This window comes from Pseudorasbora parva, chromosome 16 (genome assembly GCF_024679245.1).
Source record: "Pseudorasbora parva isolate DD20220531a chromosome 16, ASM2467924v1, whole genome shotgun sequence".
Taxonomy (NCBI): Eukaryota; Metazoa; Chordata; class Actinopteri; order Cypriniformes; family Gobionidae; genus Pseudorasbora; species Pseudorasbora parva.
This window is the reverse complement of record NC_090187.1, coordinates 12,763,195-12,790,667: the sequence shown is the minus strand read 5'-3', so window position 1 is coordinate 12,790,667 and position 27,473 is coordinate 12,763,195. Positions and strand designations below refer to the sequence as shown.

Here is a 27,473-nt window from a genome sequence, read left to right as displayed (position 1 = left end):
TAAAAAGTGACAGACACACACACAAAAAAATATACTAACATATTTTACTCTCAGACTACAAAAAGTGAGAACCAGGCCTTTATATCAGTATGGAAATCCTGATCTGATTCAATTCTATTGCGCAAACTAGGGCTGGACAATTAATCGAAAAGTAATCGAAACCAAAATTCAGAACCTGTAACAAACAACATTTTTCCCATGTCAGTTATTTCAGTTTTTAGTGCTGTTAAAGGGTAACTAAACCCTAAAACAAGTATTTCTTTAGTTAATGATTTGCAAGACTGTGGCTTTATTAGAGCTGATCATTGCTTCGAGTAAATGCTTTGACATCCATTTATTCAGCAAGGATGCATTAAATTGATCTTTTCTACTTTCTATTCATCAAATAACCCTGAAAAAAACTGTACACAACTGTTCAATGCTGATAATAATCATAAATGTTTGTTGAACATCAAATCTGATTTCTGAAGGATCATGTGACACTGAAGACTGGAGCAATGATGATAAAGGCCCCGATCACACCGAACGCGTTTTTGCAGCGAGAGGCGCCTTTTTTAAAATGGATTTCGGTTGGCAGAGAGCGTTATGCGTGCTGCGTTTGCGCTCCGGGCGCCTCGTGTTTTAACCGCCTGCTGCGCCTCACGTTTTAGAAGGAGCGCTCAGAGCGCATGAAGTTGAAAAAAAGTCAACTCTGAGCGGAAAAGCGCCCGACGTCATCGCGTTTATCTTCTGTTATCCAATCGAATGAATGGAGAGGTGGTCTTCCGTTGTGTTGACCGTTACATTGATTAGACTGACAGGACAGCTGATTCGGGGGTTTCCTAGCAACATAAAAAAAAAACTGCAGCGCACTGCTCTTTTCTGAATGAAAAAACGCCAACCAAAAAAGGCAGTGCAGTGTGCCTCGCGTTTTCGAACCTGAAAAATGCGTTCGGTGTGATCGGGGCCAAATTCAGCTTTTATAACAGGAATAAATAGCATTTAAAATGTATTCAAATAGAAAAAAATTAATATGTTATACAAATATTTCATAATACTGTTTTGCTGTATTTTGGATCAAATAAATGCAGCCTTGGTGAGCAGAGGACACATCTTTGAAAAAATATATACAAAGACAGCATCCTCACAAAAAGTTTGTCAATTTTATGTTTAAAGGCTTGCCAGATTTAATGACATCAATATGGAAAACATCTCATTTCAGTGCCTGCAATCTGTTTTCTGTGACCCAGAGACCGATCCACGTCCTGTTTCTGACAACAAGCGAGCACTGAAGCCAGACCAATTTCACTTGCGATTACGATTATGGATGCTACGATTATGTAATTGTTCTAAGCTGTGTGTGTGTGTGTGTGTGTGTGTGTGTGTGTGTGTGTGTGTGTGTGTGTGTGTGTGTGTGTGCGTCAGACAGCGCGGAACTGCAAGTTATTGTTTTCGCAAATTATAATTAACTCTTTTTATTGACAAGCAAATCAAACTAAAACGTACAATGTTGAAGTGGCCTATTAAAATCATTTGGATATTGCGTGCTGTTGTGATATGCATATTGTGATATGTACATTTGCGATATTTCGATAATTTCGATATATTGCACAGCCCTAGTGCTTAGATAGCATGTTACGCTGTCGAATGAACGCAAAATAGAGTAATAATAATAATAGAAGCCGCGCACACAGCCTATATGTTGTTTCGTTTAGCTTCTAAACATAAATGAAGATGTTTGTTATAAAACCTGCAATTTCTGTGACTATATTTAAGTCCATTCCCAGTGCCACGGGCATCATAAAGTAGGCTATTGATATATAGTACATTAATAGCGGGAGAGAAAAAAAAAAAAAAAAATAGCGGGAGAGGAGGGACATAGCAACCGGGGGATATACCATGTATCGCCATTCAAGCTTGAGTAATACATGAGGGGTAAAAAATTTAATATTTGTGGATCCTGATAACAATATAATAAAAATAATAATAATAATAAAGAAATAAAAAAAACTCTTTATTTTGTCTTAAAATATCAATAAGTTCATCAATAAGTTAAGTATTGTGATTTACAGTATATCAAATCGTAACAAGTGTATCTTTACAACCCTAGTAGAAATCTATTTAAAACATCATTCAATGTAAATTGTAATAATCGTATTTAAAAAATCACAATTACAATTTCAAGGGAATAATCGACAATTATGATTTTTGTCATAATCGTACAGCACTAGAGTGATCATTTAAATAAGAGATTAATCTTCAATGGATCAACATTAAACCTTTCAGTCAGAGCACAAACCGTTAAAGTCTCAAAGTAGTTCACCCAAAAGAACGACATGAGGACGAGTGATTAATGACAATTTTCATTTTTGGGTGAACTATCCCTTTAACCACAAAATCAAACCAAAAACGTCTGAGGGAGTCGCCTGTCAATTGCGTCATATCTGCGTTACCTTCGGTTTCCGTGGAGAAGCACTTACCTCTTAGCAGTGTGAACAAGTGTCACAGCAGCCGCTGAGAGAACGCACAGAGTAACGTCATAACATAATTTTCCACACACTCAAATGTATCTAATATGATAAACAGAGCTGCGTTACCTTATACTTATGACTGGAAAAGCAGAAATGGCGCCAGCGACTGTGTACCTTCATAATAAATGTCCCGCTGCTCGCAAGCTGTGTTTTTGCGTAACAATCGCTCCAGTGACCCCGCTCAGTTCGCCCAATACTCGGTCCTGCTCTGCTTCATACTACAGTAATGTTAATAATCACAGTCCTATCCCGATTCTTTTCCACCAGCTGTGAGGTGAAAACCACTTGTGCCAAGATTCTGAGCTCAAACTTGTCGTCATCAAGCTACGCCTTTGTTTTGAATAAGCGACCTCTAGCGACGGAAAAGTCACATAAGGCGTTTCTCAATGTCAAGGAAGGATCCTCGGAAGCCAGAATTCCAAGGATGCCACGTCATCAACATCCGACGAAGGACTGTTCCAATGTCGAGGATCCTCGGAATTTCAACTAAGGACTGAGTCCTTCGTTCGAAAAATATGTCATATACAGAAAAGGATGCATGAGTAGCCTTCGCGCTCTTCGCGTTCTCAAATCACCCACAATCCTATGCGCGCAGCTTCGCTATCTTCTGACGTTCCCGGAGTCGGAGCGTGAACGGGGCAAATATGCTTGTATCAGAGTTTAGAGATGGGAAGGAAGGAGGCGGGAACCGGCGAACGTTCAACAACTTTATAATAAACAAAACGAAAGTAACACGGGGAAAACCCTCACGGGCTTCTGCCCGCACACACATAATAAACCATAAACAAACCATAACATAAACTCCAGGCCTAGTCCTCTCTCGTCTTCCACGCTCCACCATTTATACTCCAATCACTTTGCCATGAGCCGAGACCGGTGTGGCAGCGATCAGCTGCCGCTCATTATCACTCCACCGGCCCGCTCTCACGGTCCTTCACCTCGCTGCTTGCCACAATGCTTTTATTTACGTTACCAAACATTTGTTATAACCGTAGTAAATATACGTAAAGTTTAATGTTTAAATGCCGGTACAAATTACTACTGTATTGATATAAAAATATATACAAATAACGTTACACAATGTTATTGATGGCCAACGGACCTTTTCACTGAGATAATGACGCAATGACGTGCACTTGCTAGCCTGTTCCATTTACGTGTTCTCCGAATGCTAAAGAGGAGCTTCGCCTAGCCTCTGAAGGAAGTGACATGGAAGTATCAGTCCTTCCAAGGAAGCATCCTTGACATTGAGAAACACCTATAGTGTAGCTTTAAGTGTAGCCATGGTGACGCAGGAACCAGTGACTGCTTAGCAACAAATCACCACGGTGATCTCATTGAATGGCATTAAGGGCTCTCTCTGAAAACGTGATGCTGCTCTAGTCAGCGCTCATCTCAGTAAATCTGACAGATTACTGTAACTCTGACTACACAAGGACAAACACTTCTATTACTGAAATATAATCTTGATCTAAAAACACGACCAGCCGTGACCAGCCAACATAGGTATATTTTTGTTTACTGGAAAACCAAGACTTTAGCTTAGCAACATGCTAATGTCAATAAAGCTTGTTTAAAAGGGGTCATGAACTGCATTGTTTTATAATGTTTCCTGTGGTGCACTTAATAATGATAGATAGTATGAATTTTACCTCAAAAATGGTCATTTAAAAATTAAAAGCATTTTTCCTATCCTGGGTTTAACCCTCTGCTATGAACACTATTTGAAGGGGCATGTCTGCCTTGAGACTTCAATGTAGACTTCTACATGTCTTCTACAATGCAAGACGTCTTTGTATATGAAATATCTAAGTTTTACATGTTTAACTCTCTCAAAATCTTTTAGCACATTTTTATTATTACAGCATTCTTTGATCGCTTGCACTTCAACCGTAAGACTAGTAAGGTAAGACAAGGTAAAAAAATGAGGCCAATTTTGATTTCATGCCGAAATAATTTCATCAATTTTGGCATGAATGCTTAGTTCATGACTACAGCTGAGGACTATAGCCTAACTATTTCTACTGTGCAGTGCTCCTTTAATAAAATCACAGGTTTTTGAAATGTAATAAATCACATTTTAATGCTGTATTATGATTTTTCCATCCCCAAAATGAAGACATTTATGGGAATAATGGCCCTTTTATCTCTCTTTTTGGCAAAATGTCATTCAGAGTAACAAACCTGGTCATATAGCGTAATGGATATATTTATGTAAAAATTAAGCAATACTTATATACTTATTCTGACCTGTAGGTAAAATGTATAAAAGAATGTGTGATCATATAATTTTTTTTATTATATTTTATGATTTTCACTTCCTTGGAAAAACTGGCTAATAAATGGGTAAAACCTAGTGTTTTGAAGGATAATAGCAAAGTATAAGATCTAAAAATGACAATGAATTGGTATTTGAGGGCTGCACTGCGAGTCTTTTAATGTCATAAATTGATTCCTGTTTTAAAGGTCCCGTTTTTCGCGTGTTTTCGAAGCTTTGATTATGTTTACAGTGTGCAATATAACATGAGTTCATGTTTCGCGTGTAAAAAAACAGTATTTTCACACAATTTACTTATCTGTACAGCGCTGTTTCCTCATCCTAAAAACGGCCTGATGATTTCCTTGTTCTATGAAGTCCCTCCTTCAGAAACACGTAACGAGTTCTGATTGGGCCAGCGCTTCCCGTGTTGTGATTGGACAGCAACTTAGCGCATTTTGCCCAGAAAGGTCCCGCCTCTTACCATAACGGGGAGATGCAAGTGCTGAATGCGTGCTCTTCTCCACGTGAGAGAGCAACGAGACCACGCCCCCTATTTTGCGTGTTCTTGTGGGCGGCGGGTTTGTAAAAAAAAACAGGTGTGTTCGACATCGGCTGCGGCTGGATGGATGCGATCGGCGAGAGTAGCCGAGTGCAGGCGGGGAGGAGCTGCAAACGGAGACGTGAAGTCGGACACTTTCTGCTTCCCGTGGTGACGCTTGAGCTGTGTTTGCAAACTTTATCACAGCTGAAGTTAAATAAATGCAGTATTTCTCAAATACACAGATGTTTCAAATGATATTTTCATCCAATACTTTATAAACTGCTTAATAAAGCGTCTGTTTGGACAAGATTAAAGGTTCAACATATAAACCTACACTATCAATGAAGTGGTGTCAACGGTTTTTATCAGTTTTAGTTTGATAAACATGACAATATAACATCGCGACTACATGAAAAGAGGTTTTACTGTTATAAATAAATGATTTGTGAGCATTAGCGTGACATAAGTTTTCAGAATAAACACGAAACGCACGTGATCGCTATCATACGGCGAATCGGCCAATCGTGGATCAGCTGTGTCGTCATCAGAGCTTGTGCATCCTCCTGCAGCCCCCCTTGAGAATCTCATAGACAGTAAAAGAAATGGACGGAGGGTTCCCATTGCCTTCTACGGCGTTAAGTGAGGTCAGTATAGGAGCACTTACTTCCTGATGGCTGAGCGAACTGCGCAGGCTCAGACTGAGCTTGACGACGTAGATGTGACGTGAGCCTCCTGTCTGACAGCTGTAGGTCTTCTAGTAGATGTGGAAAGTGAAAGCTGAATCACGTTGTTTAAATGTTTTCTCCCGTTGCTTTTGGCTCACTATTGGCTTCTCCCCATTCTTCCCCCTTGACTTTATGTCTCCACGTCCCCCCGACTGTCTCCTAGACAGTAAAAGATTGCCTGCGAGCGTCTCCTCAGGTCTATACGGTAATTTCTCAACTGTGCGACAGAGTCGCGTTGGTTATGACGCAATCGTTAGCCTATTTTTACAAAAACAGCTTCTACGGGGCGATAGTGTAAGATACAAGGTAACGGAGCCTTTTATGCATTGTCGTGTTTCTTTAGAAATAAACAATGGACAAATGGAGTCTTTAAACGTCTCAGATGTAAAGTTATTCACTGTCAAAGTGACTCAAAAATGAATGGGAGTCAATGGGATGCTAACAGCAGGTGATGGCTTGGTTAGCAATGGCAGCCCCTAGGGGTGGAACGCTTTCCGAGTGCTAGATTACCCCCTTGGAGAATCTGCACCGGCTGCATCAGCCGCCTGTTCTCGAATCGCTCTCGCGGTACTTTGTTGACATACGTAACGGTCACGTGCCGTCGGCGCTGTCTCAAGTCGGACAAAATTTCTAACCGGCATGCACTGCTTTAAGTCAGCCGCCGATCGGTCTGCGCATCGCTAGGTGAAGTCGAACAAGCCTAACGATTCTAGTTAAGTTATTACATCCCTACACTTCCTGCTGTAGTCCAAACCGGCCGTTCGCTGTAGGCTTTGAAAGGGAACTTCTGTTAAATAAAATATCTCGCTTGGCATTGAACTTTGAGCTTTTTAATTTTACAGGTATTATTTATGCTCTAACAGCAACATTACACACTAACTAAAGTTTGAAAGATGGAATTGCGAAGAACGGGACCTTTAAATATGTCAAATCATATTTTGATACATAAAAAAAAAAAGATGATGATTATTTTTTCTAAGCAAAAAATTATGACAATCAGGACACAATCTAATGTACAGGAAAAACACAACATTTAAAGCTGTATTACACTTTTTTTTTTTCTTTTTTTTTGATGCTTGAAACCCCCGTTTCGAGACATGCATAACACTCAGTTCAAAAAACTCTGCGTTAAGCTTCCTACAACAAGCTTCCTTACATCAAAAGAAGGAATTTAGAGAGCTCCCTGATGTCTCCACACATAAAGCAGCTCAATCTATAGCAGTGGCTGGGTGATGATCCACTGCAGGCCTCATATATCGTCTCTCCCTCATAAACAGGTGAGAGCCAATCTATTAACGGCATCTCCATCCATAGATCTGATCCGTCTCTGAGGGGCGGCACTAAATAATCACGGTCGTGAAAATATCTGCCCAGAGTGATTACATACAGTAATGAAAACTGGATTGGGGGGTGGGTTGTACCTCAGAGTAGACCGATGGTTCCCAACTTTTTGTTGATGAAGCCCGCCTAGTTACATAACAAAACCTGAAATGTTACTTTGCTGTTTATATTCAATTCAATAATATTTAAATATAGCATATTTTACCATTTTAGTGATAATACATTTTATGTCCTGCCTGTTCCCTAATTTCTTTCCTGGTACAGTTGTGTCACATCAACTTATTATTATATTGGGATTTTATAGAATATAAAAAAAGGGAAAGTTCAATGAAAATTGTGTCATACTTTAGTCATGCTCAACTTGTAGTCAAAGGCTGTCGAGATCCGCTCGGTTACAAACATTCTTCCAAATATCTTCCTTTGTGTTGAGCAGAAGAAAGAAATTCCTACATGTTTGGAACAACTTGAGGGTGACTAAATAATGACAGAATTGTAATTATTAGGTGAACTATCCCTTTAAGAGGCATGTTTATATATATTATATTGGGGAATATTTCTTACCCAAAGCACAACACAGAATCATGGTTGCTTGAAGATTTAACTAAAAGAATGTGTACTGACGAGCAGCTATTATTAAATGTCTATGGTTTGGGAGCAGTTTAGGGGTTTGTACTTAACATACCTCGTAACTGTTATTTTACTTTAGAAATAAAAGTTATTTTGCATCCATATTTGACCTTTTGCCATACACCCGTTGCAAATTCTGACACCCAGACCCAAGGTTGAGAACCACTGGTGTAGACAGTGTGATAAATGCTTACAGATTTTTAAGAGTGTAATTCAACTTACACACTTTTAAACAGTGGCAGTCAGTGTTTTTCAAGAGTGAGGAAGCCGATAATAATACAGTATAATTATAATTGACTTCATGAAAATATTTGTTTTTGGCCACACCTTACAGTTTAAATTAACACAATATAAATTTATAAATATAAATGTCAGTTTTTAACTAATACTTTGGCAACAGCAACAGCATATTTAGGTCAGAAATAACATTAAAAAAAAATTTTAAAAAAAGAACATTCACGTCATAAGAGAGAAAGCTCAAACCGAATGCTGATCTAAAATCAGCTCCATGCACTTACAGCTACAATATAGTATGGCCTATATGATGCCATCAGTGCAAACTATTTTTGCATTGGCATTCAAAATATCCTCTTGCCCCACAGGCTTACTTTTAATGAACCCAACAGTGGGACATTCAAAGAAACAGAAACTGCTGCTGTCCTATCATAGCTACACAGCAACTGTGTGCCTGTTCCTAGAATATTTTCTGATGTCTGGTAATGAAAAACAGTCAAAGTAATAAACAAATAATAAGAATCATTGGAGTCTGTTTTGCAGGAAATGGAATAAGAATTATTAGATAAATTGCAATTATTTTAAACGTATAGGCAGCGCATGTAATGCAATAAAATGTTCAAAATGAAATGAATTAACAGCTAGTGGTAGAAATAAGTACTGCAGTCCAAAATGTAAAATTTTGGCGATATTTATTGTCCAACCTAAATATTTTAGAAAATGTATATTTTAGTCAGAATGATTGTTTTCCTATTCTACTGTGCTCCGTCTGTTTGGCATTCACAGAAACCTGAATTTTAACGAAAATTCACAGAAGGCTTGTCCTCTCCAGACAGCAAAATCGACATATTTGCATGACTTTCTAACATTTACAGATGCAGAATATACCTGTGAAATGCAAGTTATCCACTGAGGAAAGCACCCCATTTCACCTTCCACAAGCACAAGCATTTATCTGTTTGTCAGCACAAGTATCTCTCAGAGCATCTGATAGGGTTGGGTACCGAAACCCGGTGCTAATATAGCATCGGTACTAGGGCTGCACGATTAATCGAAATCGAACCGCAATCGCGATTTGGCTTGTGTGCGATTATGAAAGCTCAAAGGCTACGATTTTAAATGAAAAAATAAATGCCGTGTGTTAGCGAAGAGCAGCTGTGAGATCAGGAGTAAACGCTGCTCCGTCTGAAAGACTGCAAGTTAGAGTCGCTTATAACGTGCGTTTGAAAAAGCAACAGGAGTCAAACATCTTCACAAACTAGAAGCATTCAACAAAAGACAACGTTTAATAACATGCTTTACCTCACTTCATATCATCAGTCGAGTGTTTGTGAGCACCAAGCATGTTGACAAGAGAGGAAAGTACATTTTTCTGAGGGATAAACTTTTTTATTTCGTAAGAATTTATGAAGATAATTTTGGCATAATGACACTGTCCTTAAACCTAGCAAACAATCAACTACTTAAACTGCACCTGACATAAAAAATAAAAAAATCTGAGATGAATAATACAGTTTACAACAAATAAATAGCTTTTATGAAACCGTACAAGTCCTGGTGGCCGTTGAGAGTTGCTATGGCATCCGTAAACAAATTCCAGCTGCTGAAGAGGACGGCGTCGACATCTGATGCGGTAGACAAACTGAAAGCTGTGATGATTGCATATAGTGGCACTTCATATCTTAATTTACACTTAAGTTGATAACCTGCTGTTTCAAACATTAACTTAACAATTTATTTTTCCATACAGGCTGTGGCCTGAGTCCTGTTTAGGACTGTCAGACTGTTTGTGACTGAATCTCCGTTACGGCGGTGTCCGTTATTATTATTATTTTTTTTTTATGGGGTCGTAGATATTCGAATACATTGGTTGATATTTGATATCCGATCGAATTCGTTTTTTTTTTTAAATGAGAGCCCTATTCTATACAGTGATAAAGTCTATGTCAATCAGCACTAGGGGTTGCAACGACTAATCGACTAGTCGACCTTAACGCTCTGTCATGGCGCTTTACGCTTGACGTCGACTAGTCGCTGGCCTATAGAGGGCCCAACAGGATAAACAATTTCCTGACATGCAGGCTCTGTTTTGAACAGTTAAAAATGACAAATAAATGTATACTCCGTGAGATCTCCACAAGACATGTTTGATTACCATCTGGATGCTTAAAATTGATTGGGAGAATGCACGCTTATTGTACACGTAAGGTAATCATCGCGCTAAACTGCATGCTTCATTGCAACGCACACACACACACACAGCCTGATAACGCGGAGATCGCGCGCGCCTCACACAACCATTCAGTAGCGCAGAAATGTATTGTCAACACTGTTCTGTGATTCATCAATAAAATAGCTTAGAAACTGAAAAGTTCTAGCATATATTTATTGATAACTAAATCTCACAGCTTCACTATTAGTAGAGAGACGCTGCCAGGTAGAATTAATTCACACACAATCAAGGGCGCCCTCTAGCCTTCAGTATGAATTAAAAACTTTAGGTAATAAATAATAAGAAAATAATACTTAATAAATTTTAAAACTTAATAAACTTAAAAAATTATACATTTATAGGACAATCCATGTTTTTCTTCAATGTACAGGAGTTTTTCCCCCCCACAGTGGATGCACAAGAGGTTCATATTTCATATTAAAGACATAGACTTTAAGAAACTGATATCACAGATAAACAAACAGATTTTTATAATAAGATTTTTATTTTATAATATTTTTCTTACAATAACTCCTTAGACTTAGACCTTTCTAATGTAATCATAATAATTATTAGTCATATTAATATATAAACAAAATGTTATATACACACACACACTTTTCATTTGTAAAAAAATATATAGTCGCAATAGTTTTATATATTTAAACTTTTAATAAATTGTTCAATTTAAAGAATAAAAAAAAAAAATCTATAAAAAGCCATTATTTAATGTCATCCACCGTCGTTTTGTGGCTCTTTTTTAAAAAAAGTATCAGTTCAGGCACCGGTACCATTTTAAAAGTATAGGTTTGATCCTTGCATCAGCTCCATATGCGTACTCCACTATTTTTCAGATGCGCTGTTCAATCTACTGTATAATCGATTTAAACGGTATTGCCTCGTTCCGTATCGTTTCGAAAAAATATATCTATATTGATTCTAATTAACTAACTGATGTCACATATGGACTACTTTGATAATGGTTTCATTCCCTTTCTGGACATGGACAGTAGTGTACATACACTTGCATACGCTCTTGGACTAAAGACTAAATATAAAATATCTTAAACTGTGTTCCAAACATGAACGGAGGTCTTACGGGTGTGGAACGATATTAGGGTCATTAATGACATATTGCATTTTTGTGTGAACGAACCCATTAACAGTACAAGAGCCATATATTTCACAGAATTTTTCAGTAGACAATCGGTATAGCACATTATTGTTGTGTTGCACAGAACACAGTTTTACAGCTTTCAAACAACACGAGGTGAGAAACTATACAATTTTCATTTTTCAAAAAAAACTTGTAAGATGAACCCAATTTGACAACATATTCTTTACACAAACATTGGTTTGTAGAGGGAAACAGTTCTCACTTCATCTCTGTTGTTTTGGTCCTCTTGCAGTAATGTGAAACGCAGTATTGTGAGGTCTTAACGTGCAATCTGTGAAACCAAACGCCCATGTGTTACTTCAACGTGATCACTGATAAGTAGCTAGGTGGCATGAACCTTGTGTGGGTGTGTAAAATAAGAAAATGTTCATGTTTATTCTTCAGTTTTCTATTGGTAAATAGCTTTTAATTTAATTCAAACAAAAATAAATCTACCAATGTCACCAAGGCTGACAGTAACAGGAAACCACAGATGCTCTGTCAAATGCAAGATCTTTAATTGACAACCACATAAACATCATAGAAGTAAGACTACCTTTCCACAAAGCTCACACTTTTTAAAGCAATGAGGATATGGTAATATATTTAGAGGGAGAAAGAAATGACAAGCTAAAATCTCAGGTGTGTTACCCGAGGATAATATAGAACTTTTTAAATCAAACCCCCTGATCGTCATGTATAAAGCCCTAAAAAGATAAAACATAACTATTATCATTGAGACCATTGAGAATGTTTTGATGGAATTGCACAAAATACGCAATGTGAAACCTTGATAATATGGTCTGTATCATAGGCAGGTTGAAACTAGACGGCAGCCCTGCCGGGAAAGTATCCCGCAGAGACCGAAGGAAATTCCCTGGTACTCCATCACATACAGCCACTTTCAAGTCGTTCAGTGGAATTAAATACGACACTAAACGATATACCCATCAGAAAATTCCCAGAAAGACGGTAGATCTTTATACAGAGATCATAAGAAAACTCAGTCAAATAAATAAAATACACCTGGGGATGAAGCATCTTCTTCAAACTCAAATCAAAGCCAAATCTACTGCATCTGAGCAAATCTAAAACAAACCCTTCATTTCTCTAGCATGGTCACTATTAGCAGACTGAGGCCCCGTCCACACGAAGCCAGCGCTTTCCCAATCCAATCTTTTTTTTTCCCTCATTTCAAGAAATATCTGCGCCCACACGAGATTGCGAAAACTGACAAAAACGATGTAGTTTGCATGCCAGGCCAGTGTGTGGCGCTGTAATTCTGCCACAGAAATACACTAAAAACAGAGAAGAAGAGTTGTGGCTAGCAGGGGTATAGTAGTGGTCGAAGGTGAGGCAAAATATCACAATAAAATAACAATAAATACATTTGCTACTTAACAGATGTTTTATTAATGCCTACACCTACCCCAACTCAAAACATACCCTTACAATAATGCAGATATGTTAATTAAATGACACGATATTGATGTGCGCATGCCCAACACCCGTAGTTGTATCCCTTAACTTTTTCACCGTGCTGGACGTAGTGTGATGACATCACCGTTTTAGAAAATATACGGATTCGCTGTACGAAAACGGAAGATGATCGTTTTCAGATTTACCCACTTTGGGACCCGGTTTCGAAAAATAACGGATTCATGCTTCTAAAACGCCGGATCCATGTGGACGAAACACTGATACGGTAAAACATTTATACGTATACAGCTAAACGCGTCTCCGTGTGGACGGGGCCTGAGGCTACATGTCCAGGTCAAGCAACAGACAGAAACCCCCTTCATCGCAGGACTGTAATCTGAAGTCATGGTGCACCAAAGAATTAACTTCAACGTCTTGCAGTAATATGGTCATCTATTCATCTCAGAAAACCTACAAGTTTGTCTGTGAGTTTGGACTACAAAAGGCCTCAAATGTGATAAAAACAATTAATTCAATACTCTTTATTTCCTTATTCTAGTTTACAGCTAGCCTGGATGTCAGCCGAACTCAGCCCCGCCCACTACATTTGAGCTCGGGCAGTTCGGTCTGGACTTGATTTATAGAGTAATTATGCCCGAAGAGAACTTGTTCAGACCAATGAAATCATCGGAGCGGGCTTTAGACGATGATGGACAAATAATAAACAGTAACATAATCATGCACATCATCAAAGGCGGAAAAAATGTCATTAAAAAAAAGGGGGGGTACAATGTGTGTTATTTGGCAAGGTTGCCTCCTAAAATTTGCATTCCTTGGTCTATATATCACATACCGGTAATTTAGGTCGCTTCAACCCATGGAAATGGAAAATAACCCGCGGGGAAAAAATGCAGATGTGGCAACAGCGCAGTTGAGTTCTGTTGACATTTGACAACTAACGTTATTCGTCACTCCGTTGCTCTGATTGGTTGTAGGTCTATCCAATTGATGTCTTTCCTGGTTCGGTTAAAACTTTAATTACAGCCCAACGGAGCAGTATCAAACTCATATTCTGACTAGAATTGAGTATGACCACGTCAGGCTAGTTTACAGTGATGATGGAGGAAGTTAAGCAGGATTTTCTGAGTCACATCCTAGTTCTCTTTTGACACCACTTTTGGGAAGTGACTAATAAAGAATCTGATCCCAGAGAAAGGGGCGAATTTTTAACTCTGTGACCTTGTTAGAGGGATTCCCATAAAATCCTAACATCTGTGGTTTACTTTCAGTATGCTGAATTACAGGACAAGCCAAGTTCTAAACAGAAAGTCTAACATGTTGCAAACTGTTCCCAGTGGAATGGGTAGAGGTCAAACGAGATTAGCTGAGTAAAGAGACAAGTAGTCCTAGAACGAAGAAAAATGATACGCTTCAAAATGTAAAATATTAAAACATCAATCTTAGCAAAAATAAATATTTAGGGTTTTAAAATAAATAGATTCAACTAGCAGACAAATGTTCTCATTGCAACAAACCCCTGCAGGTAAACAAACAGAATTGTCCTGCTTATGTAGTTTAATATTTAATAAGATTCAATGAATAACATATCAAATACAATTATGTAGTAGTTCCCGAAACAAATGAACAAATGGAGAGATTAATATATCCTTTTCAATAAGTCAAGGAGTAAGAAAAACAATAAAACAGTAAAATGTTTTAAATAATATTAGTTTCTGTTCCTCTCAATTGTGATTTTATTTCAACTCATACAGTGGCCGATTTTAGTCCAAGATTAACATGGCAATCCCCCTCTTCACATTCGAGACTGTGCCATTGAGTGTTAAAACGTGAAAGGCGAAGCTTGAATTTACGGGTATGTCCCTCTTTGGCTAATGTACTTTCAAGATGGAGGGGCAACATGGCGACCAGCATTCGAACCCCTCACCCATATGAATTAATAGTATTAAAATAGGTTTTTAAATGTTATCTTAGATTAAAAATCTTAAACTAGATCTGGTCTAACTTAATCTTTTCATAAGTGGCAACTGAATTTCCATCAAAATACAATTTAGTGATAATGGATTCTAGCATGAGGGGCATAGAGGACAATATTCACCCGGTAACAAACATGAGTTAGTCTGGAGTGCCCTATTTGACAGTGTGTGTAGGTAATATGATCCCATAAATTTTCAAAATGGACGTTTTACCCCAACCACAGGATTGATTTAGTAACATTTTGTTTGTTAGACACTGATCCCATTCAGCTTGCCATTTTTTTGCGGACATAAGTGTGTACAATAGGTTTGAGGTCTGTAGGTAGAACTGCCCGTTTTTTGAGCTCTGAAGAAGAAGCTTCCCTAGCCAGCTTGTTCATTCCCTGGAATTCCACAATGCGATTATGGCAAGGGCCGTTACATTTCCGACACACGCTTGAGGTAGCCAATCACAACACACTGGGTCAGCTGGCCAATCAGAGCACTCACTTTCCAGAAGCAGGGGCTTTGTCAGTGGGTTTCAGACAGACTGGGAATAGATAACTACAATAATGTACAGTTTGTGAAAAATAATGTGTTTTTTTAACATTTAAGCATGTTAACCTATTCTATTACACCCACTACTCAAAATAATAATCTAATAATAATAAACAAAATAACTTTTGCCTCCAAAGTCCTTGTGTCCTGATCCTTGATAACATCTCAAACAGGCATTGACAACACAAAAAAATCCTTGAAATAAAATATTGTGTTGGGTACGTTCGGAATAATTTCTTCTTTTGAATTGTAAACTTTGACTTAAATTGGTTACATCACATAGGATTGGTCGTACTTGAACATTCATTCAGATGTTTATAAAAACCCATCCAACGTCCTACTACTTCACCTTTAAACTCACAGAGGAACACAGGTGATGTCAGAATAAATGAGACCCTCTAGATGAAATATAAATGAAATAACTGAACAAATTTACTTCGCTTCTCCAACGGGACACAATTTGATTGTCCTTGTTTTGCCATGTTGCTAACGTTAGCAGATAAATGATTGATGAGGTAAAGTTTCCAACTCAAAGAGAACATGGTCAAAGAGATACCAAGTCCATGGCTATTCATGCCAAACCATCATGGAAAACCACCAACACGACATGAACCTGTATGTCATACACTGGCTCCAGAAATTGTGTTCACCAAATAACACAACAGAATTGATGTGATATCGAAATGATACGTTATGCTGACTATATCTGTAGTGCTTTTTTAGAGCTTATTTACATAATTTCAACATGAGCAATTACATTAAAATTGCAGACAATTCTCAATGCATTTTTAACGAAGAGGTGAGGGGCTAAATTTCTAGGATTGCCGAAACACACCCCTTTCTAAATTCATGTCTATCTATATTCCCGCTGCTAAAAGCAACAAAACAGCTGACACTGGAAGACAGTGACCTTGAATGAGTGCTAAAGTGATCTCTAGTATTTTGCTCTGCCTTATTTCACTTTGACTGCCAGCGCACTTCACCATCTATAGAAGTCAAACAGAGTTGGCAGTCCTCCCATCAGCTAATTTTAGGCAGTAGTCTCCCGAGTGCAGCCCCCACAGTGTGTTTGAGAGAACTCTCCCCAGAGCAGCAAAAACGGGGGTGAGATTGGATCACTTTCACGTGATATGGGAAGGTTTGGGTTTAGAGGGTGGAGAAAATGAATTAAACAAGTGTTTTTGCAGATCTGGCTTATATTAACCGATATTGATTCTTAAGTGCCAAGAATCAATTAGTTAATCTGTTTCCAGTTGATGAATTAATGGACTTCACTGTAAAATCCAACAGCTGTTCTTACTAAGACTTTTTAGTAAACTTTACTTAATGTCCAATCATTTGTTGAACTTACTTAAAACAATTTAGTAATCTGAACTATTTGCATGCTATGCTCTTGTTACTTAGAAAACCCAAGTAAACATTACTTGACTGGTTTGAGTACCATTTTGGCAAAAAAAATTAAAAAAAATTGTCCGGGCAAAGTGCTTTTCAGGCCATTTTTAATAGGCTTTTGACTAATTTCCTCCACTTCCCCCCACCATAATTGTGATTAGTGCCATATTATATAATAATCCATTAATATTATTTAATATATAATAATAATATTAAAATGCCCTTGTTAATATTACATTGTGGGGACCAAATGTCCCCATAAGGATAGTAAAACCTGTGATTACCTACATTGTGGGAACCAGCCAGCGGTCCCCACTTTTCAAAAGGCTTATAAATCATACAGGATGAGGTTTTTTTTTTTTTGAGAATGTAACAATGCAGAATGTTTCCTGTGATGGGTAGGTTTATGGGCAGGGGCAGTATAGGGGGATAGAAAATACGGTTTGTACGGTATAAAAACCATTACTTTGTAATAGTTTTCCTGTTACTAATAGCTTCTCAGTACAGCAGTGCTATTATTGACCTGAGCATTAGAGGGTGCTCTGGTTAAAAACTGCTAGGGCTTACCTATTTAAGGGATCAAAGGAGGAGAAACAATAGGAAGTTGACCCTTTATCTTCATGGAGATGCTAACCTCATGGCTTTTGCCCTGGTTGAGGAACTTTATAGTTCTAAGCTCATCTAAGTATTTGTTATTTGTTTTTCTTTTTCTTTGCCAATTAATTGTTTGTCGTATATTGTTATGGGTCGTTGGTTGGTCCACTTCTGGAGTACTTTGTGAATTATACAACTGAGAAGATGGAATGGAGACAATTGATTTCAACTACTGTTTGTACTGTTACCTGCCGGTAAACCAAAGCTATGTTTCAAACATTGAGGCCTTCTTTTCCAGATGTATTTGGTGGTGGAATAATCCTGACCTTTGAAGTAATGTCTTCTCAAATTATAAAAAGACTGAGTAAAGCGTATGGTCCTAGCTGGTCCTAAGGGAAAGACTATGGTTTGTGGTGCTGGACTGTTTGTTATTCTCTGTTTACTAGTCAGGATGTGTATCACGTTAAATATGTGCGTTTTATGTCATTAAGTATTACATCTGAATCCTGAGCAAAATTGGTCTGTGTGGTCCCTCAGTACAGGTAATACTTAAACTAAAATTAAAGGGATAGGTGTTACAATGTCTATGGAGAGTCCCCACAAAGATAGTGTACCAGACATGTGTGTGTGTGTGTGTGTGTGTGTGTGTGTGTGTGTGTGTGTGTGTGTGTGTGTGTGTGTGTGTGTGTGTGTAAATGGCAAGACTTTAAAACGTATGCAAATAATACAATTTTGTGATGGTGAAGACAGAAACATCACATGTAACCTTTCGTTGTTAAACATGATGTGAATGTACGTCACGTTGTACAGTATGTTGGGATGGAAGCAACTGTTTACATACTGTATGCACTGTAGCACGATACTATGATCTCTCTTCAAGGGCAAATCAGAGACATTTTAACCGGTCAGAATCTACAATCGTGATAACGCACACCCCTGCTTTCAGCATTATTGAACATATTTTACAATGTTTAAATTAATTTAACAGATTTCCCCCTCCACAAACTGACAGTGAGAAATCAGTGAAGAAGAATAAACATTCTGTGTTGGCCTAGCCAGTTTAGATTTAGAGTTCTTAACACTTTTTGTTCAATTAATCTCCACAACATTTCCATGGAAAAGTCATAACGTCTACGAAATGTGGACCAACAAAGAACAGCATGAAGAGCACCTACAAACGTACGTATGAAATATCACACAAATGTGTGAGTTTAATCAAACATCTGAGATAGACAGGGTTTCTAGAAGCATGGGCATGTATACACTTAGAGACAAGACTGAAAATAGGATTCCAAAAATGACAACCTCCATCAAGATAGTATAAAGAAAAACAGATGCTATAGCAGAATAGTCAATTTCCATTAGTCATGCTACTATTAACTCAATGTTAACAGTTAGAAGTGCATAAGTACGAAACAAAAAAATGAGGCAGAAATGTAGGATTCACAGACAAACTGGTAAAGTGAACTGCCTTAGGTAGAATGTGACTTAAAGCGTAATCCTGCGGGCAACAGCAGGGGTTTGAGTGGATTAGTTATCCACACCTATGTGATTACACCAGTCCTCATGCAGGTCACAGTCCGAATGAGCAACTAATCAAATGTGCAGTGTACTGATTAAAATGAGAAAGGCTCTTCAGTCACATGAAAAGATTTACCAACCATAACAGTAGTGCTGAATGCTTACAAAATATATATTTAAAAGTATTTAGCACACAATGGCTTTATTCAAAAAAGCATACTTTTTTTTTACACTGCAGATTTTGCAAATTGTTTGGATTGTCTGGATGAACTACATTTGTGCAGTTGAACTAGAGCACACTACAGGAAGCGTGCATCCTGCAATGCAATGCCCGACCCTTTCGGTGTGAAGAATTAATCAGTAGTCACGATTTCTCCTTTTCGGCTTAAAGATGCACTATGTAGTATTTTTGGAGTAAAATATCCAAAAACCACTAGCCAAGTGTTATATATTTTGTTCAGTTGAGCACTTACAATATCCCAAATATCTCCAACTATTTGTAAATTGTGAGGAAATTGCTATTTTAAAGGAACAGTATGTAAGAAATGTATTTCATTTAATCATAAAATGGTCCTGATATGTCACTAGACATTAAGAAATCATGTTAATATCACTGACAACAGTAGTCTGGCCAGGATATTGTCATTTAAAAGTTGTTGTTGCAGCCCTCAACTGATGATGATGTTTTGGCCTGAAGCTCCACCCTCCACCTATCGACCAATCACGAAGTCAGTAGTGTTTCAGCATACGAGTTGCCAGCTTTGCTCTAGTTACCACCGCTGCAGCTACAAATGTTCCTGCAGCCTATCTGACAACCTCAAGTTAGGGGAGAGGGGGAAAGGGAGAGGGGATACACCTGCAGTACCAGTTTTGGCCACAATCTTACTTCCTTTAACCAAGGAGCCGGGACGTCTAAGCATAGCATCTGAGGGCGTCGCCTGTGAATTGCATCATATCTGCGTTACCCTCGGTTTCCGGTTTTATTCTGCAGAAGCGCTTTACTCTTAGCAGTGTGAACAAGTGTCACAGCAACCGCTGAGCGAACGCATAGAGTAACGTCCTAACATCATTTTCAACACACTCAAATGTATCGGATATGATGAACAGAACTGGGTTACCTCAAACTCATGATCGGAAAAGCGGAAATGGCGCACACGTCTGGCGACTGTGTCCAGACATAACAAAAATCTCATTAACAAATCGCTCCAGCGGCCTTGCTCAGCTTCAAAACACTCAGTCCTGCTCCGCTTCATACTGCAGAACTTTAATAATCGCATCCATCAACATGATACCAGAGTCCTATTTTCCACCGGCTGTGAGGGGAAGACCACGTCCCAAAAGGCTGCGCTCAAACTTGGCGTCATCAAACTACGCCTTTGTTTTCAATAGCAACAATAGCTTTGTTTTTTCTCAGGCGGACGGAAAAGTGACAGTGCACCTTTAATCTAATTGACAAATTACAAAAAATTACTGAAATGAGCAAAACTACCTGCTACCATTCCTCATTTTGAGATGATCGATGCACACTACTTTTTTGTGTACTTCTAGCAGCAGTAATACTTTATTAAAATTATAAACAAGCTAAATGAATATCCCAGGATGTTACTTTTATAAACCGTAAGACAGTCGAAGGAATGAGGTGAAGAATCAAACAGATCTAATGGAGGGTCAGAAATCCAAATTGATGGGGTGTGCCAACAGGTAATATGAAAATTATGAAATAATATGAAAGATTAACCCATGATTTACTCACCCTCATACCCTAGGTGTATGACATTCTTTTATCACACGAATACATTCGGAGTTAGTTCATAATGGATGGATGCACTATTATAAACTTCAAAACCGAAACAGCCATTTACTGCCATTATAAAGCTTGAAAGAGCAAGTCATTTTTTTTTAACATAATTTACATTATATTCATCTGAAAGAAGAATGTCATACACCTATGATCCCTTGAGGGCGAGTAAATCATGGGCTAATTTTCATTTTTGGGTGAACTAACCTTTTAAGGTATACCCATATTATTATAGCAGATTTGTTACTCCCCATGCATGTTTTCAAATAGAACTGCACAGAAGTAAATGTAATATATTGTTTGTTTTAGTTCAAGTTTTTCAATGTTTTTAATTTTGGCAGTCGATCAATGTGACATTCAAGGCATTTCCTTTGATGCAATCAGGAAACAAGAGAGAGCATGATGATCTTACGATAAAAATAAACATTTACTTTCCACCATTTCGACATCCAAATTGAGGTTGACACTATTTACAAAGGTTCCCTGCATTCAAAAGTTATTATTTGATTACATATATGCAACAGGGCTCTCAAAACTCATCTGTTACCAGTTGTTTTTACCCTATTGTATAAAGTACTTCTGAAACATCACTTCCTTTCCCATGGCGATGCGAGAAGAATGGTTTAGCCCCTGCCTGTTGCATTGTGGGGGGTCAAATAGTTCTACGGGGTCAGTGTAGCTTTAGAACACAAGGGAAATTGTTTTACATCAGTGGCGTTTCCTGACTGGTAATTCCACAAGGACTTCAGTTGTATAACTTGCACAGAGAGCTAGAGATTTTAGAATGTTTTCAATGATCTATTTGGGGAGAAGGATTTAAGCTTCAGAATATTTTTTGCAGAAAATGCAGATCAATGCATCATCAGAACAACTCTGCCAAACTCAAATCAAGAAGACAGTTCAAAACTTCAACATTCATTATACACTTTTAAAAATAAAGGTTCTTAAATGGTTCTTTGGCAGGGTCTATGGTTCCATGAAGAACCTTTAATATCCAAAGGACCATTCCATTGCACAAAAGGTTCTATGTGGTCTAAAAAGGTTCTCAAGACTATAAAATGGTTAGATGGTTCACAAAACGGTTCTTTGGGGAACCAAAAATGGTTCTTCTATGGCAACACGGTGAAAACCCATTTTTGGTTCTTCCTGGCACCTTTATTTTTAAGGGTGTAGTCGTGACCAAAATATTAGCAATTGCAATTAATTGGCCATTGTGAGATAACCATCTTATTGCTTACAGGAATATGAAACAATTTTCAGCTCAACAAAAATTCAGACTTTTGTTTGTACATACCTGTAGTACCGTGACTGGAGGTACGTTGAACAGACTGCTTTGGAGACGTGACTGGCTGAGCCAAAGTCTATGACTTTCACTCGGTAGGGCTGCCTTACAGGGTCCACCAGCATGATGTTCTCAGGCTTCAGGTCCGCGTGAATCAGTCCCATGGCCTTCAGTTTTTTTAGCGCCGTGGCCACCTGCTGAAGAATGGGACGGATTACCTTCAGCGGTAGCGGGCTGAATTTGTTTTGCTTAAGGAAGTCGTACAGGTTCTGCTCCAGCATCTCAAACACAAGGCAGGTGTGGCTACGGTGCTGGAAACACTCGAAAGCTCGCACAAGATTATGCTCGTCCGCATTCTCGCTGCTGAGACGAGCCAGGATGCCCACCTCGATCTGGCCCTGCCGTGCATATGATGGATGATTCTTCAGGATCTTCACCGCCATGATCTCGTTCGTGCCTCGTTTCCAGCATTTTACAACCTGGCCGAAAGTACCGCGGCCGAGGAAGTCTAATACCTCATAGGTGTTCTTCAACGAGCAAAGCAACTCATGCTGCACCAACTGGTAGTCTCCATCCCCATTTCTGGAATTTCCACCTTGCTTTGAAGGCCCTCCACCGGCCGCCGCTGCCGCTGGCACTGCAACCGGTGGGTTTCCCACGTTTGATTGCAACATTGCAGGTAACATTGACAGGTCCTCTACAATCTGCATGGCGCTCCCCAAGTTCTCAAGCTCACCGCTCTTACGTTTCAGCCCGCATCTGTGGGAGCTGTCTTGCAAGTTAAAACCTCCACAGTCTTTCCGTTCACCTTTGTCCTCTCCTCCACCACCTTCACTGTCACCTCCACCCTGTCCTCCACCTCCTTCTTGACTGCCACTTCCCTCTCCCCTACCCCTTCCAAATGCCACAGTAGCTCCACTGCTGCAACCCCTTCCTTTGTCCTGGTGCTCTGGCCAATTGTCCTGAGAGGAGATGCCCCCTTTTTGCTGCTGTGCTGCAGTGGTGGTATCCTGACGACGCACGCCACGTACAGTAGCCGTCTGCAATGGAAAATCGTGGTGTCTGCCAATCACAGACTCTCGTGTCTTCAAGGAAGCAGTGAGTTTTGTCGGGTAAGCAATGCCAAGGGTTCTACCATTCAAGTAAGTCTGTGGGTAGGCCCTCTCATGGTAAACACAGTTCCTGGGCTCGACTTTGAGTTTCTTCACACTACAAAAGGCACTTGTCTGAGTTTGAAAAACATGTGGTGGGTAGACCAAGACTTGTGAGGCCATACCTGTGAACACAAGAAAACCAGATACAGATCATGCTTCAGTTTCGGTCAGTAAAAAAACAAAAAAACAAAAAAACATTTATTGTAACTTTTTCTTTTTCTAAGAAAAATTCTCGTTTAGGACTGAATCACACAGAACACGTTTAAAAATGCTAAAATGCAATACAGGTCAGTGGAATGGAAAAAAGTGCAAGTTCTATAGATGCATTTTTAAAAAGTACAACTTACAACTTTAATAAAATGTCTAATGTTTGTAGAGGTGTTTTCCTGAATTTCTTACGTGACCTCACCATTGTCCATGAACCTAATGTAAACAACTTGTGACTGGTCATTGATCCTACTGAGTGCAGTGGCTTGCGTCATCATCAGGCTGACATCATACTTGACCTTTGCCCCTATGCTACAGCAGCAAACAGCAGGCTACCTTGAGCAGCCAATGGCAGGCCAAGAAAAAGACATATTGCAGCAGAAGGTTGAGTTCCTCCCTCTAACACCCACCAAGCCTTTTTCCATCAATGCTTTAAAGGGAAACAACTAACTGTTCACAGGTTCAAATGACCTTCTCATTTAGGGCAGGGGGCACTAAATGAACAGCATCATCTGTGCTTGCATGTTTTCTCTATTCTCAATTTAGGAAGCACTGCCTATGAGAAATAGTGATGCTTTCCTTAGCAAACAAACACCAATAATAAGTTAAAGGGTTAGTTCACCCAAAAATTAAATTGATGTCATTAATGACTCACCCTAATGTCGTTCCTCACCCGTAAGACCTCCGTTCATCTTCAGAACACAGTTTAAGATATTTTAATTTTTAGTCCCAGAGCATATGCAGTCTATGCACACTTTACTGTCCATGTCCAGAAAGGTAATAAAACATCATCAGAGTAGTCCATATGTGGCATCAGTTGGTTAATTATAATCTCTTAAAGCATTGAAAATACATTTTGGTCTAAAAATAACAAAAACTACGACTTTATTCAGCATTGCCTTCTCCACATTGCCTTAATGTCAATGTAAAAATGTATCAAGGAAAGCTACTTTCTTTGAGCTGCAAGTTGTGGTACTACTCTTTACTCAAATATTTACACTGAATTCTGCTCTGGGGTCAAACCTAACTTTGATTTGTGCACCAGGAAGAAAAGAAAAATGTTAAGGACGGGGAATAAGATAAGAATGTACTTTCTGCAGCAAGCCAACACATCACAATTTTGAAAGAAAGAAAAAAAACTGCCAATTTCACATTCATTTGGCTGACATCCTCTGCAAACGTTGTGGCTTGTCCAATTCAAGTTAAGGACTAAAGCGCTCCAAAAAAAAGCAAAACACTCAAGAGCAACTTTATAGGCATAACAAAGTTAGTAAGGGTATGTAAGAAATCACAACATATATGAAAAAACAGGCAACTGCAAGCAGAGAGAAAAACAAGAAGTATATTATCCAAAGCTAATCTTGCTGTCAGCATGTACCATATCATACAAAGATGATCACTAGACGTTTTTAGTTTCAGTTGTGTAATTTAGCTCTTTAATTATTAGGGGTGTGACGAGACGCTTATCTCAAGACGAGACACGAGATTGGGTTCACGAGAGCGAGATGAGACGAGATTTTTACATAGTATTTTTAAGAAATCAGCAATGATGAAATGCATGACTAGAATTTGTTTTCAGTTGCATTTGAAATTTTTTAACCAATCATCTTGTAATGAATGTCATTTCAATTATACTTGAAGTTATCATATGCAGTAAAAGACAATACGCTGTAAAGTTTTTGCCAAAAACTCAACTGACTGGCTTCTCTCCTGTATGATTTTCTCTTCAAACCTTAGAACTGCACGAGCTTCTGTTGACCTCCTCCACTGAACTCTTTTCCATAAATTGATCATAGATATCAAGTGCAAACAATAACCATAATCAAAGCACTCAATATATTCAAAGTGCAAATAGAGACAAAAATTTTCTTCAAATATGATAGAGCTAAGAGATGTTACAACTAGATAGCTTTCATATTGGGAGATATTTGCATGCCTCAGGGAGTTGCTTTCAAACCGTGGTATTGAAATCCAGTTAACTTTCACTTTCACAAATCATATGTAGGCCTACTCTGTGAATAGGAACGCGCATTTTAAAATATTAGCCTGACGCTTCTGCTGCGCAACGAATCCTCCGCCATGGTCTAGTCCACTAACAAGTAACACTCGTAACACATGCTCAATGAGAGTGCTTCACTAACGCATAACACGCACTTATAACACACACTCGTCTTCTCGTCACGTGATTACTGCTGTGCACTATGTATGAATCGAACAGCTCGTTATATAAATGAGCTGATGGAATTAAAGCAACTGTTATCCACCTGAATTAAAATGTTTTTTATTTCTAAAAAAGAGTAGAGGTGTAATGTAAATGCAGCATTGCCATATTCGATCATAACGTCACCCTCACACTCCTGTGTGACCAGGTCATGACAATATGACGCGTGACAGCTTTTCACCTTGACGAGAAATCTCGTTAAAGTTCAGTCTCGCGGGATCTCGTGGGATGATATCTAATCCCACCCTTAAATATATTTATATATAAAATATAATACATCTAATTTCTACTATAATTGCTGGCTGTTATTTAACGATCATCTTGTTGTTAACTTCAGCCCCGTTTCCACCGAAATTACCCGGAACAATGTGTCTCAGGAAATTTTTTCCCTCAGACCTGCAGCTGTCTGCGTTTCCATTGCGGTCTAAATTACTGTGACGATTTTCACTGGCTGTGAGTGGATGTCCCAAGATTTTGCGCTCAAACTTAAGCTTGGCGTCATCAAACTGTGCCTTTGTTTTGAATAGGTGCCCTCAAGCGGACGGAGAAGTTGCATAGTGTTAGCCTGACAAGCCAGCCCCACATCAAGATGTTTGGTCTGGAAACTCACCATAGACAGGCCTCAATCCGAGGGGCGGGATAAACGGTTGTCTTTCAAACTCCCTCTGCACGCGATAGGATAGCGCTACACCAACCAGAGCAACGAAGGTGAAACGGAGCTTGTTGATAGATTAAACATTCACCGTATCCGGTTGGCTAAACTCCGAACACATCTTCCCTTTTTAAGAATGACTTCAGTGCCGTTCTTTGTTCTTTTCTCAGAGAAAAGCTTGACTTCAAGTCTTCCAGAATCGCAGTCAAAGCTGATTCGAAAGACCGCCGCTGTTCGCCAGTTTCTGTGTTTACTAGACAACAGAAGCACGCAAATGCAACTCGGCCGTCGTCATTACAGCCCCGCCTGCCGACTCTATACACGATGTGATTGGGCCGTCCAGATTGTGAGGAATACAGCTCAGAAGGGTATTGAGAGTTCCTAGACAACACTTGCGGGCAGATTAAATTTGCTGCCGCTATGGTGCGTCTAGATTTCTAGGCTAGACATTTGCTAGAAGGATTGAGTAACGATCCATGCAAAGTATCTACGGTTGTATTTTGTAATACAAAATAATATTACCATTTGTCATTCGACACACTATTTAGTTTTGTATGGTACTTGGTGTTTCCTATTGTTACTGTAAGCATCTTGCGTTATCTAGACAATGCTGTCTCTCTAAGAAACTTTCAATTTAATCAGAAATTGTTTAAACAGCTAGTCAATAAGTGGATAAATCACTACTTACTGCTTGCAGGAATATAGTTGTAATTGCCACGTTCTACAGTTTAAGACGCTGAGTGAAGCTTGCTTGAAATGGGCCGAACAAACGAACGATCTTGAATTAAATTGTTGTGGTATCGGATTATAAACATCAACCATGACTGTTGACATTTTTTTATCTGTGGGAAGGGTAGACAAGTCTCCTGAACAGCCTGGAACATGAAGTGTGTCCATGCGAGCAGCTTGTTTTAATAATTCGCTCCCATTTCCGCCTGGCAATGAACATGTTTGGACAGATGCAAATGTTGTGCGTGCATATAAATGATCCCCAACGCTTGTGTCATGGATGGGTTTGTGTTGAGAAGCACTTTTTTCCCCTTGTATTATGGATTCATGAGATTTACATAAGTAGGAGGCAATAATGTTTGAGATT

The 27,473-nt window shown here is 38.8% G+C and overlaps 1 protein-coding gene across 2 annotated transcripts in view; it reads right to left on the bottom strand.

The window, feature by feature from the left end:
* Positions 1-27,473, bottom strand: part of hipk3b (homeodomain interacting protein kinase 3b) — a 90,213-nt gene that overhangs the window by 45,114 nt on the left and 17,626 nt on the right. For both annotated transcript variants that reach the window (XM_067419683.1, XM_067419684.1), the window contains exon 2: positions 22,156-23,419. In XM_067419683.1, the coding sequence (XP_067275784.1) occupies positions 22,156-23,417 (1,262 nt within the window). In that variant the 5' untranslated portion in view covers positions 23,418-23,419. The remainder of the gene's footprint in view (positions 1-22,155; positions 23,420-27,473) is intronic.